The sequence below is a fragment of the Leopardus geoffroyi genome, chromosome E1, assembly GCF_018350155.1.
Source record: "Leopardus geoffroyi isolate Oge1 chromosome E1, O.geoffroyi_Oge1_pat1.0, whole genome shotgun sequence".
NCBI lineage: Eukaryota > Metazoa > Chordata > Mammalia > Carnivora > Felidae > Leopardus > Leopardus geoffroyi.
In genome coordinates, this window is record NC_059330.1 from 10,172,501 (window position 1) to 10,194,064 (window position 21,564).

General features: G+C 39.8%; 1 protein-coding gene across 4 annotated transcripts in view; it reads left to right on the forward strand.

Moving 5' to 3' along the window:
- The window catches only part of ULK2 (unc-51 like autophagy activating kinase 2), an 86,261-nt gene that overhangs the window by 34,693 nt on the left and 30,004 nt on the right, over positions 1-21,564 (forward strand). For all 4 annotated transcript variants that reach the window (XM_045487529.1, XM_045487532.1, XM_045487530.1 and 1 more), the window contains exon 14: positions 14,663-14,723. In XM_045487529.1, the coding sequence (XP_045343485.1) occupies positions 14,663-14,723 (61 nt within the window). The remainder of the gene's footprint in view (positions 1-14,662; positions 14,724-21,564) is intronic.

The following is a 21,564-nucleotide window of genomic DNA, read 5'->3' on the forward strand; positions in this document are numbered from 1 at the left end:
CTAAAATCTGCTCAGGCACCTCCCATAAAGCAGTAACTTTGGATTCTGAAGGTAGATGGAAAGTTTACAGGAGACGGTAGAAACAGAAATAGAAAAGCCAGCAGACCAAGGGAAATTAAATCTAAGGAAAGGAGCGAAAAGAATGCCTCTTTTGCAAGACAGCCTAAGAGTCAGGGGAGTCTAAAGTCAATCTGGATGCCCTTCGGAAGATCCTGGCGTAAGGTCGGGGATGAGTTTTGTAAATGTATAGGAAGAATTTTTATAAAGGAAGCAGAATCCAAGTTGGCTAAATATAGTCAGGGCTCTAATGGAATAATTAAGGGCACCAAAAAACCTACAAAAAAGAGACTTAGACAAAACAAAAAAGGAACAATAGTCTGGTTGTGAAGGAACTGGATCAGAAAAACTAGAAATTTGATTACTTTGGTACTTTAATAGTCTCAGGTTGACTGTGTGTGCGAACAGGTGGTTGGAGAAGTTGGTGTCCAGAGGTCTCTTTAATCATTTGTCAAATACTGATTTAACAGCTGCTGTGTCAGGCACCATGCTAGCTGCTGTGAAGACCGCCAGAGCAAACGCACTTTAGCATTTATTTTATGGACACCGCATCAGGAGTAGATGGCAATTTACGATCAGTGCTCTCCCACCTCAGAGTTACCTTTCAAAGATCGTCCAGCATACATTGGGGGTTTTATTTTATTTTATTTTTTAAAAGTAAGTAAACCTTAAACATGATGAAATATTTCAAACAGGAAGTAATACAGCAGATACTCCAGTCACCACCATGCTAATTTTATTTATGTCAACATTTTGCCGTTTTTAGATGTCCTTTTTTAAAGATAAAAATGCTGCAGGTCAGCTAAAGTCCTTGTCCTTATTCTACTCTTGCCAGAGGTAAATTCTTTGCGTCGATTTTTTCTTATACTTCCACATATGCCAGGATCTGTAAATAACATATGGTATTCTTGTGTTTATACAGTTTTTAAGTAAATAGTATAAAGAAGCTTTCTATAGTTTGTTTTTTTATGCATGGTTTTGCTACGAAGCTAGATATATATATATATATATATATATATATATATATATATATATATCTAGGTGTGTGTCTAGTTCATTTTAATATCTGAATCTCACAGTACAACTAAACCACAGTTTGTCTATTTCTGTGCTGATGGTTACCTGGATTATTTCTGTCTTTTCACTATTCACAATGTATTATAACAGATGTCCTTGGATCAGAGTTCCTTCCAAATGGATACTTCAGAAATTTTCAACCTCAAATCTACAAAATATTGGTTCACACGAGTTGTAGCCAGTCAGTAGCCTCTGCCATGCTGCCCCTAATGGTATAATGGTAACTTCTAAAGAAAAGTCTTTACCTGGAATTCATTTTTGTAGATGGAATAAAGTAGGGATCCTATTATTGAATATTCTGTCCTTTCTCTACTGATAGGCAATTCCAGATTTGTCATAATCAGGTTTATATAAAGGATTAAGGGTTTTTTTTTTAAGGTTTTCTGTCCCATTGGTCTATTTGTCTATATTATAAATCATTTTTAAATTTCATTTATTTAATTAAAAAAAATTTTTTTTAACGTTTATTTATTTTTGAGACAGAGAGAGACAGAGCATGAACGGGGGAGGGTCAGAGAGAGAGAGGGAGACACAGAATCTGAAACAGGCTCCAGGCTCTGAGCTGTCAGCACAGAGCCCGACGCGGGGCTTGAACTCACGAACCGCAAGATCATGACCTGAGCCAAAGTCGGACGCTTAACCGACTGAGCCACCCAGGCGCCCCACATTTATTTAATTTTTAAATAAATCATTTTAAAATTCATGCGTGTGTGTGTGTGTGTGTGTGTGTGAGGTAGGGGGGAGAGATTGTGGGGAGGGGTGATGATAGCATTCTTGTATTCTTTGGAATCACTTTGGCTATTCTTGGCCCCCTTTATGCCCATGTAGTTTAAATTTGGCTTGACAAATCCTACAAAAAACTATTTGGGGATTTTTATGGGAATTGTGTTGATTTTATAAGACCTATTGAGAGGCAGTAAATGATCTTTACAATATTGAATTGTCAAATCAAGAGTATGTTTCTCCTTAACATGTTTTGATACATATTTATATTTTCCTACATAAAGGACCTTCACATCTTTTGTTTTATTCTAGTTACCTTTGTTTTTTATGCTGTGTAAATATATGAAAACCTTTTTTTTCAAAACTGCTTCTGTTGAAGTCTTTGTGCCTCTAAACCTCAGGGGTCATCTCTTGGTCTTCATCTTTTTGATGTACTTACAGCGTGTGTTATAGTTGGCCACACCCTTCTTTTCAATTGCTAAAAATTTGTTATTTTGAAACATACATATTTTTTTTCAAAGATTTCATTTTTTTAGAGTAGTTTTAGGTTTATAAGAAAATTGAGAGGAAGATGCAGGTTTCCCCCACACCTCCTGCCTACCTCACCAGAACAGTACATTTGTCACTGAGGATGAGCCTACGTTGACATATCACAATCACCCAAAGTCCACAGTCTACTTAGAATTCATTCTTGTCGTACATCCTGTGGATTTGGAGAAAGGTGTAATGGCACGTTTCCATCATTATAATATACAGAGCATTTCTACTGCCCTAAAAATCTTCCATGCTCCCCACATACTCCTTGGAAACCATTAATCCCTTTGTCCGTATAGTTTTATATCACAGTTTATCCACTTACCTTTTGAAGGATATTTTAGTTGCTTCCAAGCTTTGACAGTGAAGAATAAAACTACTATAAACATCTGTGTGCATGTTTTTGTGTGAACATAAGTGTGCAACTCCTTTGGATAAACACCAAAGAGCATGACTCCTGGCTGGCATGGTAAGATCACGTTTAGTTTTGTCAGAAAACACCAAACTGTCTTCCAAAGTGGCTGTGCCATTTTGCATTCCTGCCAGCAGTAAATGGGAGTTCCTGTTGCCCCATTACCCCCACCACCATTTAGTGCTGTCAGTGTTCCAGGATTGGGCTGTTCTGTTAGATGTGCAGCGGTGTCTTGTTTTAATTTGCACTTCTCTGATGACGTGGTGTTCAGCATCTTTTCGTATGCTTATTCACTATCCATATATCTTCTTTGGTGAGGCGTCTCTTAAGGTCTTTGGTCCCTTTTTGTTATCTTTTTGTTGAGCTTTTTCTTTGGTTTGGTTGGGTTTTTTGTTTTGTTTTTGTTTTTCATTTTACTGATGGAATTTATTTATTTATTTATTTATTTAATTTTCAAATTTATATCCAAGTTCATTAGCATATAGTGTAATAATGATTTCAGGAGTAGATTGCAGTGATTCGTCCCCTATGTATGACACCCAGTGCTCATCCCAACAAGTGTCTTCCTTAATGCCCCTTACCCATTTAGCCCATCCCCCCACCCACAACCCCTCCAGCAATCCTTAGTTTGTTCTGTGTCTTTAAGAGTCTCTTATTTTGTCTCCTTCCTTGTTTTTGTATTAGTTTTGCTTCCCTTCCCTTATGTTCATCTGTTTTGTATCTTAAATTCCTCATATGAGTGAAGTCCTATGATATTTCTCTTTCTCTAATTTCGTTTAGCACAATACCCTCTAGTTCCATCCACGTAGTTACAAATGGCAAGATTTCATTCTTTTTGATTGCCAAGTGATACTCCATTGTATATATATACCACATCTTCTTTATCCATTCATCCGTCGATGGACATTTGGGCTCTTTCCATACTTTGGCTATTGTCGATAGTATTGCTACGAAAGGGGGTACATGTGCCCCTTTGAAACAACACACCTGTATCCCTTCGATAAATACCTAGTAGTGCAATTGCTGGATCGTAGGGTAGTTCTAGTTTTAATTTTTTGAGGAACCTCCATTCTGTTTTCCAGACTGGCTGCACCAGTTTGCATTCCCATTTCTGATGAGCTTTAAGAGCTCTTTGTATATTTGGGATAACAGTCCTTTATCAGATGTGTCTTTTGCAAATATTTTTGTCCAGTCTATGGGTTATCTTTCATTTTCTTGATGTTGTCTTTCACAGAGTGGTTGTTTTCAATTTTGATAAGTTAAAGTTAATCATTAAATTTAATGATTAAATTATTTAAATCAATTTATTTCTTTCATGGATTGTGTTTCGTGTTGGTATCATGACACCCAAGGTCCTCTAGGTTTTTTCCTATGTTATCTTCTACAATATTTGTAGTTTTTTGTTTTACATTTAGGTCTATGGCCCATTTTGAGTTAGTTTTGTTTGAAAGATGTAAGGTCTGTATCTAGATTCTTTTTTTTTGGTCTGTGGATGTCTGATTGTTCTAGCACCATTTGTTGAAGACTGTTTCTGCTCCATTGTATTGTCTTTTCTCTTCTGTCAAAGATCAGTTGACTATATTTATGGGGTCTATTTCTGGTCTCCCTATTCTGTTCCGTTGATCTGTTTGTTCTTTTACTAATACAACAGCGTCTTGATTAGTGTAGTTTTATAGTAAGTCTTGAAGTTGGGTAGCGTCAGTCCTCCAACTTTGTTCTTCTCATTCAGTATTGTGTTGGCTATTATGGGTCTTTTGCCTTTTCCATTTAAACTTTAGAATTAGTTTGTCAATGTCCACAAAACAACTTGCTGGGATTTTGACTGGGATTGTATTGAATCTATAGATCAAGTTGGGAAGAACTGACATGTGGACAATATTAAGTCTTCCTAACATAGAGTATCTCTCCATCTATTTAGTTCTTCTTTGATTTCATTCATCAGAGTTTTGTAGTTTTCCTCATACAGATCTTGTATGTATTTTGTTAGATTTATACTAAATATTTTCATTTTGTGGGGGGCCGATGTAAATGGTGGTGTGCTGGAGTGCCTGGGTGGCGCAGTTGGTTGAGCGTCCAACTTTGGCTCAGGTCATCATCTCGTGGTTGACTTGTTCGAGCCCCACGTCAGGCTCTGTGCTGACAGCTCGGAGCCTGGAGCCTGCTTCCGATTCTGTGTCTTCCTCTCTCTCTCTCTCTGCCCCTCCCCTGCTCATGCTCTGTCTCTCTCTGTCTCAAAAATAAATAAACATTAAAAAAAATTTTTTTAAATGGTGGTGTTCTTTCAATTTCAAATTTTAGTTGTTTATTACCGAGATAGAGGAAAGCAATTTATTTTTTTTAATATTAACTTTGTATCCTGCAGCCTTGCTTTAATCACTTATTAGTTTGGGAGATTGTGTGTGTGTGTGTGTGTGTGTGTGTGTGTTGTCAATTCTTTGAGTTTGTTTTTTTTTTACATAAATAATCATGTCACCTGCAAGCAATAGTTTTATGTCTACTTTACCCAGCTGTATACATTTCATTTCCTTTTCTTGACTTATTGCATTAACAGGGACTTCCAGTGCAGTGTTGAAGGAGTGGTAAAAAAGGACATCTTTCACAGATTATATGAAACTGTAATAACCACAGTCCACAAAAAATCAGTGGAGGAAAAAAAGAAAAAGGATGTCCTTATCTTCTTACCTGATCTTAGTGGGAAAGCTTGGAGTTTCTCACCATTTAGTATGATGTTAGCAGTAGCTTTTTGTAGATTTTTTTTTATCAAGTTGAAACAGTTCTCCTCCATTCCTAGTTTACCAAGAGTTTTTATCATGAATGGTTATTGGATTTTGTCCAATGCTTTTTCTGTGATTTTCCTTTTTAGTCTATTAATGTGATTACATTAATTTTAGAATGTTGAGCCAGCCTTGCATACCTGGGATAAATCCCATTTGGTTATGGTATATATTTCTTTTTATACATTGTTGGATTCAATTTGCTAATGTTTTGTTGGAGATTTTTCTGGGTACTGATGGCCTTATAGAACGAATTAGGAAATACTGTCTCTGCTTCTATCCTCTGAAAGGAGATTGAAGATAGAGATTTGGTATAATTTCTTCCTTAAATGTTTGGTAAGAGTTCACCAAAGAACTCATCTGGGCCCGGTGCTTTCTGGTTTGGAAGGTTATTAATTACTGACTCAGTTTCTTTAATAGAAATAGGCCTTTATTCAAATTGCGTGTTTCTTCCTGAGTGAGTTTTGGCAGATCGTGTCTTTCACAGAATTGGGGTCCATTTCGTCTAGGCTGTCAAGTTTGTGGACATAGAGTTGTGCATAGTATCCCTTTATTATCCTTTTTATTTCAATGGGATCTCTAGTGGTGTCCCTTCTTTCATTAGTGATATTAGTCATTTGTATCCTCTCTCTCTGTTTCTTAGTTATCCTAGAAGCTTATTGATTGTTGTGTTTTCAAATTCATTTAGTTCAAAATATTTTTAAATTTCTCTTGAGATTTCTTCTTTGACCAATTTGTTTTTAGAAGTGTGTTTTTAATCCCCCTGTATTTTGGGATTTTCCAATTATCTTTCTGTTACTGATTGTTAGTTTATTTCTCTTGTGGTCTGAGAATAGACATTGCCTGATTTCTATTTTTTTTAATTTGTTAAGGTATGTTTTATGGCCCAGAATTTAGTCTGTCTTGCTGAATGTTCCATGTGAGTTTAAAAACAATATGTACTCTGCTGTTGTCGGATGAAGTTGTCTGTAGATGCCAATTATATCTAGGTGATTGATGGCGTTATTGAGTTCAACTATGTCCTTATTGATTTTCTGCCTGCTGGAGCTGTCCTTTAAAAAACATTTTTTTTTTTTTAAGTTGTTTATTTTGAGAGAGAGCATGAGCAAGGAAAGAGCAGAGAAAGAAAGAGAATCTCAAGCAGACTCTGACGTTGTCAGTGCAGAGCCTGATGCAGGGCTCAAACTCACGAAACTATGAAATCATGACCTGAGCTGGAATCAAGAGTCTGATGCTTGGGGCGCCCTGGGTGGCTCAGTCAGTTAAGCGTCCAGCTTCGGCTCAGGTCATGATCTCACGGTTTGTGGGCTCGAGCCCCGCGTCAGGCTCTGTGCTGACAGCTCAGAGCCTGGAGCCTGCTTCGGATTCTGAGTCTCCCTCTCTCTCTGCCCCTCCCCTACTCATGCCCTGTCTGTCTGTCTGTCTCTCTCTCAAAAATAAACATTAAAAAAAAAAAAGGTCAGGTGCTTAACCAGCTGAGCCACCCAGGTGCCCCTGGATCTGTCCATCTTTGAGGGAAGGGTGTTGAAGTCTCCCAACTATGATAGTGGTTTCACCTATTTCCCCTTGTAAGTTTTTGCCTTACATAGTTTGATGCTCTGTTGTTATGGGCATGCGTACCTGTTAGTAAGAATTATTCTGTCTTCTTGGAGGATCTATGTTTATGTAAACATAAATGTATCACTGTGTAATGCCCTTTTTTATTCCTGATAACTTTGAAGTGTGCTGTGTTGGAGATTAAAGCTATTCCTGCTTTCTTTTGATTAGTGTTAGCATGGTCTATTTTTGTCTACCCATCTACTTTTTTAATCTATGTGTGTTTATATTTTTTAAAAAAAATTTTTTTTTTTTCTCAACGTTTTTATTTATTTTTGGGACAGAGAGAGACAGAGCATGAACGGGGGAGGGGCAGAGAGAGAGGGAGACACAGAATCAGAAACAGGCTCCAGGCTCTGAGCCATCAGCCCAGAGCCCGATGCGGGGCTCGAACCCACGGACCGCGAGATCGTGACCTGGCTGAAGTCGGACGCTTAACCGACTGCGCCACCCAGGCGCCCCTATGTGTGTTTATATTTATTTATTTATTTTTTTTTTAAATTTTTTTTTTTTTTTCAACGTTTATTTTTGGGACAGAGAGAGACAGAGCATGAACGGGGGAGGGGCAGAGAGAGGGAGACGCAGAATTGGAAACAGGCCCCAGGCTCTGAGCCATCAGCCCAGAGCCCGACGCGGGGCTCGAACTCACGGACCGTGAGATCGTGACCTGGCTGAAGTCGGATGCTTAACCGACTGCGCCACCCAGGCGCCCCATGTGTGTTTATATTTAAAGTGAGTTTCTTGTAGACAACATATGACTGGGTTGTGTATTTTAATCCAGTCTGAAATCTGTCTTTTAATAGGTGTATTTAGCCCATTGACATTAAAAGGGTTATTGATATAGTTAGATTAATATCTAACATATTTGTTAACTGTTTTCTATTCATCATCCTTGTTCTTCTATTTTTGTCTTCCACTCTTCCTTTCGTGGATTTAAATTTTTTTTTTTAATGTTTATTTATTTTTGAGAGAGATAGAGACAGAATGTGAGTGGGTTATGGGCAGAGAGAGAGGGAGATACAGAAGCAGAAGCAGGCTCCAGGCTCTGAGCTGTCAGCACAGAGCCCGATGCAGGGCTCGAACTCACGAGCTGTGAGATCATGACCTGAGCCAAAGTCAGACGCTCAACCGACTGAGCCACCCAGGCGCCCCTGCCTTTCGTGGGTTTAATTGAGCATTTATTACTCTATTTTTCTTTCCTTAGCATATCAATTATACTTTTTACTTTTTTTTAGTGGTTGTCCTAGAGTTTGCAATATACGTTTGTAACTAATCCAGGCCCACTTTCAAATAAACTGTATCACTTCATGGGTAATGTGAAGTACCTTATAATAATAAAATCCTCATTCCTTCCTGCCATCCCTTGTATCATTGCTGTCATTCATTCCAGTTAAATATAAGCATATGTAAGCATATACATCTATACATAAGACGTAAACATTTAGCATACATAACTCAATATGCTGATGCTATTATTTTGTCAGCAAATCCCCTCAATTTTTATTTGGGAAAGTCTTTATTTTTCTTTCACTTTTTTAAAAAGTTTATTTATTTATTTGGAGAGAGAAAGAGAGCAAGCGTGAACTAGGGAGGAGCAAAGAGAGAGGAGATAGAGAATCCCAAGCAGGCTCCATGCTGACAGCACGGAGCCTGACTTGGGGCTTGATCCCACGAACCATGAGATCATGACCTGAGTCAGAATCAAGAGTGAGCCACCCAGGAACCCCTTTCCTTCACTTTTGAAGAATAATTTTGCAGGGTACAGAATTCTAAGTTGGTGGTTTACTTCTCTCAACACTTTAAGTCACTTGACTCTCTTCTTGCTTGCATGATCACTGAGAAGTCAATGTGATTCTTTTTATTTTTATTTGTTTTTTATTTTTTTAAATTTACATCCAAATGAGTTAGCATATAGTGCAACAATGATTTCAGGAGTAGATCCTTAGTGCCCCTTACCCATTGAGCCCATCCTCCCACCCACAATCCCTCCAGTAACCCTCAATTTGTTCTCCATATTTATGAGTTTCTTCTGTTTTGTCCCCTTCCATGTTTTTATATTATTTTTCTTTCCCTTCCCTTATGTTCATCTGTTCTGTGTCTTAAAGTCCTCATATGAGTGAAGTCCTATGATTTTTGTCTTTGTCTGACTAATTTCACCTAGCATAATACCCTCCAGTTCCATCCACGTAGTTGCAAATGGCAAGATTTCATCCTTTTTGATTGCCGAATAATACTCCATTGTGTGTGTGTGTGCGCGCGTGTGTGTATATGTATATGTGTGTGTGTGCACATGTGTGTGTATACACACACACGCACACACACACCACATCTTCTTTATCCATTCATCTATCGATGGACATTTGGGCTCTTTCCATACTTTGCCTATTGTCGATAGTGCTGCTAGAAACATGGGGGTGCATGTGTCCCTTTGAAACAGCACACCTGTATCCCATGGATAAATGCCTAGTAGTGCAATTGCTGGGACATAGGGTAGTTCTATTTTTAGTTTTTTGAGGAACCTCCATACTGTTTTCCAGAGTGGCTGCACCAGCTTGCATTCCCATCAATGTGATCCTTATCTTTGTTTGTAAGTATGGCTTTTTCTTTGGCTTCTTGCAGAATTCTTTTTCTTTATTTTTGATTTTCTGTAATTCGAAAATGATATGCCTAGGTGTGGTTGTTTTGGGCATTTATCCTGCTTGGAGTTCTTTGAACTTCCTGAATCTGACATTCATTTAGGGAAATTCTGAGTCATTATCGTTTGAGATATTTCCCTCTGTTCCTTTTGTTCTTTCTTCTCTTTCTGGTAATCCCATTACACATGTTATACCTGTTGTAGTTGTCCCACAGACTTTGGATATTCTGTTGATTTTTTTAAAAGTCTTTGTTCTTATTCTGTTTGTTTTTCAGTTTTTGAGGATTCTGTCCATATGTTCTTCTTTCCTCAGCTGTGTCCAGTGCACTAATAAGCCTATCAAAGGCAATCTTCATTTCCATTACAGTGCTTTTTAATCTCTAGTGTTTCTTTTTGGTTCTTTGTTAGTATGTCCATCTTTTTTTTTTATGTTGCTTATGTGTTTTTGCATGTTGTGTACCTTTTCCATTAGGGCCTTTAGCATATTAATCATAGTTTTAAATTTCCAGTCTGATAGCTCTTTTCTTTTTAAAGATATTTTAAAATGTTTTTTATTTAGTTTGAGAGAGAGAGAGAGAGAGAGAGAGAGAGAAAGAGGGTGGAGGGGCAGAGAGAGAGAATCCCAGTCAGGCCTCATGCTGTCAGCGCAGAGCCCGATGGCTCGATGCCACCAACGGTGAGATCACGACCTGAGCGGAAATCAAGAGTCAGACACTTAATCGACTGAGTCACCCAGGTGCCCCTCCAGCCTGATACTTCTAACATCCCTGCCAAGTCTGGTTCTGATGCTTGCTCTGTCTCTTCAAACTGTGTTGTGTTTTTTTTGTTTTGTTTTTTGTTTTGTTGGTATGCCTTGTGACTTTTTCTTGATAGTCCTACATGATGTACTGGGTAAAAGGAACTGCTGTAACTAGGCCTTTCAGTAAGTAGGAGGGGAAGTAAGTAGTAGGCCTGTGTGTAGAAGTGTTCTGTAGCCCTGTGATTAGGTCTCAGTCTTTAGTGAGCCTAGGTCTCTGCTCTGTGGGCATAAGTGTTTCCCAGTTTCTTTTTCCTGCCTTAGGTGGGACCGGATGGGATGGCCGTAGGGGACTGGAATTGGGCATTTCCCTGCCCCCAGGTCGGCTAGGCTCTGATTAAGTGGTTTTCCCTGAGGGCAGGCCTTGATCCGTACAGAATGCTCAGACCTATTTAAAAATGGTCTCTCTTCCATTATCTCAGCAGAAGCAGGAGGGGATTTTTCTCTGGTATTTGCTGTGAGCTTCTGAGTTCCTGGAGGTAAATCTGGCAATATTGTGAGCCTCCCTATGACTAGATCCTCCTGGAGTTTTTAACTCTGAGAGTTGTCCACAGTGATCCTCTAGCAAATTGTCAGTCATGGTTCATGTTTTGCCACCCCAGCTCTGTTTCCTCAAGCATTCTGCTGGTGAATCTTATCTCAGATAAGCCACAAGTTCCTGTGTTTGCCTGTCTGTCTCTCTAATCCTAGGGCATCGGTTTGCCCTTTGTCCTTCTCTCTCTTTTGGATCCAAGAAGAATTTTTTTTTTTTAATTTTTTTTTTTTTCAACGTTTATTTATTTTTGGGACAGAGAGAGACAGAGCATGAACGGGGGAGGGGCAGAGAGAGAGGGAGACACAGAATCGGAAACAGGCTCCAGGCTCTGAGCCATCAGCCCAGAGCCTGACGCGGGGCTCGAACTCACGGACCGCGAGATCGTGACCTGGCTGAAGTCGGACGCTTAACCGACTGCGCCACCCAGGCGCCCCAGAAGAATTTTTTTTAATGTTTATTTATTTTTGAGAGAGAGAGAGACAGAGACAGAGTGAGAGTGGGAGAGGGGCAGAGAGAGAGGGAGACACAGAATCCAAAGCAGGCTCCAGGCTCCAAGCTGTCAGCCCAGAGCCCGAGGAAGGCGGAGGGGGGGCGGGGGGTTCGAACGTATAAACTGTGAAATCATGACCTGAGCTGAAGTTGGACGCTTAACTGATTGAGCCACCCCACCCAGGCTCCCACCAAGAAGAATTGTTGATTGTTCAGTCTGTTCAACTTTTTACTTGTTGGGTTGGAATGGCAACTTCCAGGCTTCTTACATGTGAGACTGGGAAGCAGAAGTCCTCATATAAGATTTTTAAAACATCTATACGATTTAAATAAATAAATAAATAAATAAATAAATAAATAAATAAATAACATGTATACCATTTAAAAGTAATAACATAAGACAAATACCTGAGTACAGTCCTCTGATTTTCCTATCTCTTGTCAGATTTTACATTTTTTTGTCTTATTGCTCTAATTTTATGGAAATTTCCTTGATGTTTTCTTTCACTGAGTTTTTCATTTATGTTCTCATGTTTTAACTTTCAGAAGCTTCCCTCCTCCCTTTGAGAATTGTTCTTTTTTTTTTCAACGTTTATTTATTTTTGGGACAGAGAGAGACAGAGCATGAACGGGGGAGGGGCAGAGAGAGAGGGAGACACAGAATCGGAAGCAGGCTCCAGGCTCTGAGCCATCAGCCCAGAGCCCGACGCGGGGCTCGAACTCACGGACCGCGAGATCGTGACCTGGCTGAAGTCGGACGCTTAACCGACTGCGCCACCCAGGCGCCCCGAGAATTGTTCTTATTTCAGGGTGCAATATTTTGTTTTATCCGAGGACATTAATTATATATACATCTTTTAACCTTTCCCTGGAAAATATTTCTTTTTTTTTAAATCTCCCCCAGGTTGTTTGGGAATCTGGTTTTCAGACTGGATTTCCCTCCTTGGATGTTTGGTGGTTGTTGTGTACTCATAATTAAGAGTGGAAAATTAGAACATTGTTTGAAAGCTTTGTAAGTGGTGGGTCTTAGGGACACGATATGGCTGAGTCCTTGACTTGCCTTGGAATGCTTCCCTTTTGGAGGGCCATTCACATCTCCCAGAGAAGACTCCCTGATACAATATGGGGGAACCTCTGCTGGCTAAGGATTCTGTCTTCTTGGGTCTCGTAAATCAAATGAGGCTTATATCAACTTTATAGCTTCTAAGTTTTTGTGGCTGTTGACTTTTCTTTTTGCCCTTGTGAGTTTAGGCTCTTCTCTTTTCTCTCCCTCCCCAACGTGGTATCAAGATAACGATATAATTACTAAAATCTTTTTATGGGAGGTGCCTGGCTGGCTCAATGGGGTAGAGATTGTGACTCTTGATCTCAGGGTCAAGAGTTCAAGCCCCACATGGGGCATGAAGACTACTTAACAAAAGAAAACAGAACAAAACAAAAACTCTTTCTGTGGGTCTTTTTGTCCTTAGGATAATCTCATTAGGGATGTCCAATCAAATTACTGAGCTTTAAAGTCACTTGAAAGAATTCCCTTCTGGTGACAATACAGATATGTTGATATATGGTTATGAATGACAAAACATTATAGTGGTTTGATTTCTAGGGATATTTTTTCTTTTGATTTTATTTTGTTTCATAATTATGTATGGTTCCAAACTCAAAGCTACAAAATGAAGTGCACTTAGTGAAACGTAGCTTCTATCTCTACCCCATCTGCCCTGTTCCCATGTCGGCAGCTATTTTCTTTAAAATAGATACCTTGCTTCCTCACTTCTCTTTATTCTCTTACCGTGATTTATTTTCCTTTATATTTCTTATCATGCCTGACACTATTACCCTCTTTCACTGATAGAATGTAAGCTTCAAGAGAGCAGGGACTTGAGATGTGCTAAAATAAATACATTTCTCAAATCTTATTTAGGGCCATTCAAAGGGATATTTGTGTTGGTTTTTCCCCCCTTTTGAGTATAGGTTAGCTGTGTACTTTTTAAAAAATTGATATTATTTGCTGTGTCATATCAACACATTAATTATGCCTTCACAGCCATTTATTTATTTATTTATTTATTTATTTATTTATTTATTTATTTAAAGTTTATTTCTTTTGAGAGAGGAAGAATGTGTGTGAGTGGTGGAGGGGTAGAGAGAGGGGGAGAGAGAGAGAATCTCCTCACTGTCAGTGCAGAGCCTGACTCAGGGCTTGAACTCACAAAAACCATGAGATCATGACCTGAGCTGAAATCAAGAGTCGGACGCTTAACCAGCTGAGCCACCCACGCGCCCCACGTTTATGGCCATTTAAAATCACACAGGCAATGTGATAGAGTGGACATACCAGTGACAAGGAGTGAGGGGCCCCTGCGTCTGAGCCCAGCTCTGTTCCCACATACAGATGATGTAGGAGTAGGTGACGATGGCCTGTGGCATGTGCTGCCGTGTCTGAGAAGCCCCAGCTTCCACGTCTCGCTCAACAACCATTCAGGACACAGGAGTGTTTGTTATGCAGGAGGATGGGGGTGCTCCAACACTGGTGTGAACTAGACTTTGTTTGCAGTCCGTTGTGCTAGAAGGTGACATGTGTGTTCTGAAAATTACCACAGTCTGAAAAAATTGCTCAGTAAAAACCGCCGAGTTTATGGGCAAATTGGAATTGGAGGCATAATACTCCAGACTTTGGTGAGTGACATATTAAAAAGAACACGATTGAAACGTTAGCACAGTTTTCCCGTGCGTGTTAGATGGTGGAGAAATACATAACACTGAAATAAATATGACACTTTACCTCGTAAAGACCGGATTGTTTCTAGAAACGGGCGTTGAAGCACTGCGGGCTGTGCATTCAGCTGGGTGCAGCGTCTTCGGTGTTTCTCCTCGCGGTTTTTACCTGCTTTTACTCGTGGAGGAAACTGCAACACAAGCAAGTGGTCAATTTGTGTCGTGCTCAGATTTTTCCTAATGATCATGTTGGAACAAGTTACATCTTGTGAGCAGATGGTCGAGCAGAACTGACTGTATTTTCCTCTCTCTCCTTTAGATGACATGCCAATGGGAGCTGCTGGCAAGCGTGCTTCAAACGAGTTCTTGGTGTGTGGAGGGTATGTTTACATATATTAAATGAAAAGATTGCTCTCATTTTGAATTTTGTGAGGAAAGTTAGGGGACTTTGACTGTGTTCCTGATTCTTAAAATTTAGTTTCACAATGTGTCATTTTTTGTAAACAAAGTTTAAATTGTGGCAAAACACGTGAAATCTGTCATCTTGGCCGTATTTAAGCTTACAGTGTAGTAGCGTTAAGTATATTCACGATGTGGTGCAACCACTCTCCAGAACTTTTTCGTCTTGCAAAAGTCAAACCCAGTACTCATTATGTAATAGCCTTCCCCATTTCTCCCATCCCTAGGCACTGGGAACTACCATTCTGCTTTCTGTTTCTATGGATGTGACTATTTTATATACCTCAAAAAAGTAGGATATACAGCACGTGTCTTTTTGTGACTGGCTTCATTTAGTCATCGTAATATCCTCAAGGTTCATCCATGTTATAGCATGTGTCAGAATTTCCTTTTTAAGGCTGAATCATATTCCATTCTACACATACTGTATTTTCTTTATCCATTCTTCTTTCAATGGACAATTGTATTTCTTCTACCCCTTGGCTATTGTGAATACTTCTGCTATAAATGTGAATGTGCAGATACCTGTTTGAGACCCTGCTTTCAGTTATGTTGGATATATACGCAACAGTGGGGTTGCTGGATTCGCATCATATTAGAAGTGTTTGTGGAGCTGCCATACTGTTTTCCTCCGTGGTTGTACCATTTTACATTCCTACCAACAGTGTACAAGGGTTCTGGTTTCTCTACATCTTCAGTAGCACTTGTTACTTCTTTTTTTGGGTGTGAGGTAATAGCTCATTGTGGTTTTGATTTGCAATTCTGTTAATGATTAGTGGTTTTGAGTGTCTTTTCATATACTTGTTGGCCATTTGTATGTCATTGGTTGTTGAGTTGTAGGAGTTCTTTATATATTTTGGATATTAACCCTTTATCAGATATATGATTTACAGATATTTTCTCCCATTCCAAAGATTGTTTTTCCAGTCCTTTGAGCATAGAAGTTTTAGAATTTTATGTAGTCTCATTTGTCTATTTTGTGTGTGTGTGTGTGTGTGTGTGTGTGTTTGGTGTCATATTCAAGAAATCATTGCCTAATCCAATGTCATGAAGCTTTTCTCCTATGTTTTCTTCTAGGAGTTATTGTATTGTATTTTAGAGACCAAGCAGGAGAGAAGGGTGGGACGGGGCGGGGGGGGGGGGGGGGGGGAGGGGTGGGCGGAGAGAGACTCTTAAGCAGGCTCCATGCTCAGTGTGGATCCCAACATGGGGCTCGATCCCACAACCCTGGGATTGTGACCTTGGCCGAAATTGAGTCAGATGCTCAACTGACTGAGTCACCCATGTGCCCCACTGAATGTATTAGTTCTAAAGGCTTTTTGTGTGTGAAATCTTTAGGATGTTCTACATTTAAGATCATGTTTCCATGAACAAAAATAATTTTACTTTTTCCATTCAAATTTGAATGCCTTATATTTCTTTTTTTTGTGCCTAATTGCTCTGGCTAAGAGTTGAATAGAAGTGATGAGAGCAGGCATCCTTGTCTTGTTCCTGATCATAGAGAAAAGGCTTTCAGTCTTTAACCATTGAGTATGATGTTAATTGTGGGCTTTTTATATATGGCATTTATTATGTTGAGGTAATTTTTTTCAATTCCTAGTTTGTTGAATGCTTTTTTAAAAATTGTTTTTATTTAGAGAGAGAGAGCACACAAGCTGGGGAGAGGAGCAGAGGGAGGGAGAGAGAGAGAATCTTAAGCAGGCTCCACATTTAGCATGGAGCCCAGTGAGGGGCTCAATCTTAGGACCCTGGGATCATGACCTGAGCTGGAAGAGTCAGATATTCGACCAGCTGAGCCCCCCAGGCACCCCTGTTGAATGCATTTTATCATGAAAGGATGTTGGGATTTTGTCAAATGCGTTTTCTGCATAAATTGAGATAGTCCTGTGGTTTTTGTCCTTTCTATTGATGTAGGTGTGTTATAAATCACATTTGGTCATGGTTTATGATCCTTTTAATGTGTTGTTGAATTTGGTTTGCTAATATTTTGTTAAGGATTTTTGCATCAAATTTCATAGGGGAAATTGTGCTGTAGTTTTTTGTTTTTGTTTTTGTAGTATCTACGTGTGGTTTGGTATTAGGATAATGCTGAACTCATGGAATGAGCTTGGGAGTATTTCCTCCTCTTTAATATTTTGGAAGAGTTTGAGATGTTGATGTTCTTTCTTTCCTTCCTTCCTTCCTTCCTTCCTTCCTTCCTTCTTTCATTTATTTAATTTTTGAGAGAGAGACTGAATGAAAGTGTGGGAGGGGCAGAGAGAAGGAGACACAGAATTCGAAGCAGGCTCCAGGCTCTGAGCTGTCAGCACAGAGCCCCATGGGGGGCTCGAACTCACAAACCATGAGATCATGACCTGAGCCGAAGTCCAACGTTTAACCAGCTGAGCCACCCATGCACCCCTGATGTTAATTCTTTAAATGTTGGGTAGAATTCACCAGTGCAAGTCTTAGGCTTTTTTTGGTGTTGGAAGGTTTTTGATTACTGATCAAGTCTCCTTAGTTATGGGTCTGTTCAGATTTTCTCGTTCTTTATCATCCAGTCTTGGTAGCCTGTATGCGTGTAGAAATTTATACATTTCTTCAGGTTATCCAGCTTGTTGACAAGTATTTTGCAATTTCTTAAGATTTGTTTTGTGACCTAATGTGTGGTCTATCCTGGAGAGCGTTTCGTGTATACCTGAGAAGAACGAACGTTCTGTTGGTGGGAGGAGTGCTTGGTGTATGTCTACAAGATCCAGTTGGTCTAGAGTGTTGTTCAAGCCCTGGTTCTTTATTGATCTTTTATCTGGTTGTTCTATCCATTATTGAAAGTGGGGGTACAGCTATTATTATGGAATTATCTATTTCTCCCTTCAATTCTGTCAGTATTTGCTTGATCTATTTAGGAGAGCTGATGTTTGGTGCATAAATATTTATAATTGTTATATTTTTCTGGTTAAGTGACTCTTTAATCATTATACATTATGTCCTTTTTTGTATCTTGTAACAGTGTTTGACTGAAAGTCTTTTTTGTCTGGTATTATAGCTGTGCCTGCTCTCTTCTGGTTACCATTTGCATGGGATATTCTTTCACCTTCAGCCTAATAGGGGAAGCTAGATTACTGTCATTTTGTTACTTTTATGTATGTCTTGAGGCTTTTTGGTCCCCCATTTCCTCTCTTGCTACCTTTCTTTGTGTTTTGTTGATCTTGTTGTAGTGACATGCTTCAGTTCACATTTCCTATCGTGTGTATTCTATAGATATATTCTTTGTGATTACTATTAGGACTACATGAAATATCCTAACAGTTACAACAATCTCATTTAACTGATAACTTCAATTGCCTGCAAAAACTCTACTCCTGGGGCGCCTGGGTGACTCAGTTCGTTAAGTGTCCGACTTCAGCTCAGGTCATGATCCCACAGTTCGTGAGTTCGAGCCCTGCATCAGGCTCTGTGCTGACAGCTCGGAGCCTGGAGCCTGCTTCAGATTCTGTGTCTCCCTCTCTCTCTGCCCCTCCCCTGCTCTCTCTCTCTCTCTCTCTCTCTCTCTCTCTCTCTCTTTCTCTCACACACTCTCTCTCTCTGAAAAATAAATAAACATTAAAAAAATATTTTAAAAAACCCTCCTAATGGAGAGTATGGGAGTACACTACCCCCCATTTATGTTATTGATGTCACAAATGGCATCTTTATATGTTCCTTTTTCTTGTAAATTTTTTTAATGTTTTTGAGAGAGAGAGCACGAGTAGGGGAGGGGCAGAGAGGAAGACAGAATATGAAGCAGACTCCAGGCTCTGAGCTGTCAGCGCAGAGCCGGATGTGGGGCTCAAACCCACAATCTGTGAGATCATGAGCTGAGCCAAAGTCAGACGTTTAGTCAACTGAGCCTCTCAGGCACCCCATGTGTTTCTAATAATATCACAGATTTATGGGCTTTGGGGTACTTTTGTCTCTTACATTGTATATAAGAATTGGGACATGCTGATCTTAAAGGAGAGGGGAAAATAGTGATAGCAGGACTACATAATGGCTCTGAAAGCTTCTCTTCAGTCATCGGTCTGTTTCCCTCTGGTTTGAGAACAGCATGTCCTAACTGGGAGCTGTTCTTTCAACCTACCTCCCAGGATTTGTGGCAGGAGTGCCCACACCAGGGAGTATAGAAAAGGGGCCAGAGTTGGGGCGCCTGGGTGGCGCAGTCGGTTAAGCGTCCGACTTCAGCCAGGTCACGATCTCACGGTCCGTGAGTTCGAGCCCCGCGTCGGGCTCTGGGCTGATGGCTCAGAGCCTGGAGCCTGTTTCCGATTCTGTGTCTCCCTCTCTCTCTGCCCCTCCCCCGTTCATGCTCTGTCTCTCTCTGTCCCCAAAATAAAATAAACGTTGGAAAAAAAAAAAAGAAAAGGGGCCAGAGAGAGGTAGTGAGTATTTTGGAAACAAAAAACAAAAAAACACTCTACCATAAGATATTAAGTGCAGGTGAAAACAGAAATTACTAAAAATACATTGAAATTATGCTGTATGCAAAAATAAAATGGTTTGATGCAGGTACAAGACATATTGTTTGTGAAGTCGTTAAAACTTTGCACCTCCGTATCCCAAACTGTCATCTCATATGCCAGTCTATGCAGTGTTGGTAGTAGTAGGTCTCATTCTTCCTCGGAGCCTCACTTTTGTTGAAAGTAGTTTGAAATATTTAACCTAAGTCTTTCCGGGAAAATTTCTGACCCCTAGATAAAAATGACTCATTTCCGTAAAATAAAAGCGTATTGTATTTTAGGCAGCCTGCTTAGTCTTTCTAGTATTCCCTGCAGGTCAAACGTGACTTTGCACATAGAGAGTCCTCTGAACTGCTTTACTTAGTGGGGGTGGGGAGGCTGTGCTGGAGACTCAGGGCATGCATAGACCTTCCCTCTCCTCATCCTGGGCTTAGGGAGTCAAGTAATGGCTAAATATTGATATTAATATAAAGCTAGACAGAAATTTGGCTTCAGTGGTCTTAGCTAGCTGGTGCTCTGGGGATTTCTCCTGGGAAGACTTTGTAGACTGAGCAGGTCTGCTTGAAGGTTCTGTCCAGAGACTGTCGGAGACCACATTTCCAGAACACCTGTCATGGCTGCTTATCTCCTCATATGCTGGGAGAGGATTGCTTAGGATTCCCTGAGAGAGGTGCTTTGAATTATGTATGAAGTTGCTCAATTTTTTTTTTTTTAATTTTTTTTTTTTAACGTTTATTTATTTTTGAGACAGAGAGAGACAGAGCATGAATGGGGGAGGGGCAGAGAGAGAGGGAGACACAGAATCGGAAGCAGGCTCCAGGCTCTGAGCCATCAGCCCAGAGCCCGACGCGGGGCTCGAACTCACGGACCGTGAGATCGTGACCTGAGCCGAAGTCGGACGCTTAACCGACTGAGCCACCCAGGCGCCCCTGAAGTTGCTCAATTTATATCATAGGGTACTCTTACTCAGCTTCTAATTTCCCTTTGGTGAAAAGATATTAGAACTTGACGATGTAGATGTTAAAAGAAATTCCCAGATGTACTTGCTTCACTAAGTCTTTACTAACTCATTGAATTGAGACAGTAGGAAGACGACATTTGTTGATTCACGTTCTGATCTTTGATGGCCGTGCTGGCTGTTGTCTTACTGAGGAACTTAGGCTCTCAGGCCTGTGCGAGCTCTGGGTTGCAGGCACCCCAGTTGGTTAATGAAGTCTTGTAAACCTGTTTAGTGTCCGCTAGTAGAAGTTTTTGGTTTTGTTTTGTTTCATTTTCAGGTTGTAGGTAAACTTCACAATCAGATATATAGATATTCAAAACACACATTATTGTATTTAAAAGATACTTAACATTACGCTTGACACTAATGTATGTGTCAACTGTACTTCAATATGGATGGATGGATGGATGGATAAATGAATACATGACAATGGGAATTACCTAAATGGAAAAATAGAGTGAGCTTATAGACAAAAAGCTAGAAACAACAGTCCTGACTGTAGCGTGGTTCACACTAAAGGTTTAGTTTTCTTGCAAGATGAGAAGTCAAAATAAATAGCTGTTGTCCTCGTTTCTTTGGCTCAAGGAAGTTGTCTCCAATACTTTTGGCCTGTTGTTCATAGTTCAAAGGTAGTTGCTGAAGCTCCGGCAAGCATACCCACAGTCCAGGCAGGAGGAAGGAGGAAGAGTGGATCGAAGACTTCCACTTACATCTCATTGACCAGGAAAGATATATGACTACTCATGGCTGCAAAGGAGTCTGGGATGTGTCATAATTTCACTGAGCAAATTGCCATCTTCCATAAAATTTGAGTTCTGCTAGTCAGAAAGAGTGGGTGAATGGATATTTTAGAAAGCAACTAACATCTCTATTAGAGATGAGATTTTATTTAAATATGAAATGCTCTAATATTTCAAAAGCTCTAAAGTGACACTTTAGATGAATATCATATTGTTTGTTAGATAAGTATACAGTCTCTTGATATCTGTAATATTGTAATTTGAGAAAAAGTATTAGATTCATGTGGCTTTTTTGGACTTATAGGAGGACAGAAAAATGAAATAAATCATCTTTTAAGGCCCGGTATTGTCCCCGATGTGTCAAGACAGGTTGCAAATTGAATTGAAAGTCATCCAAGGACATCCTGTTTCTGAATTTATGAAAATCAAGGGGAGAGGCTGTTACAGAAACCCAGTACTAACACCTCACCATGTGGGCCTCAGATCAATAATGTGCTTTGAGAGTTGTACAGTGTTGTTTGCAATCTTTTTAAAAGTCAGAAGTTCT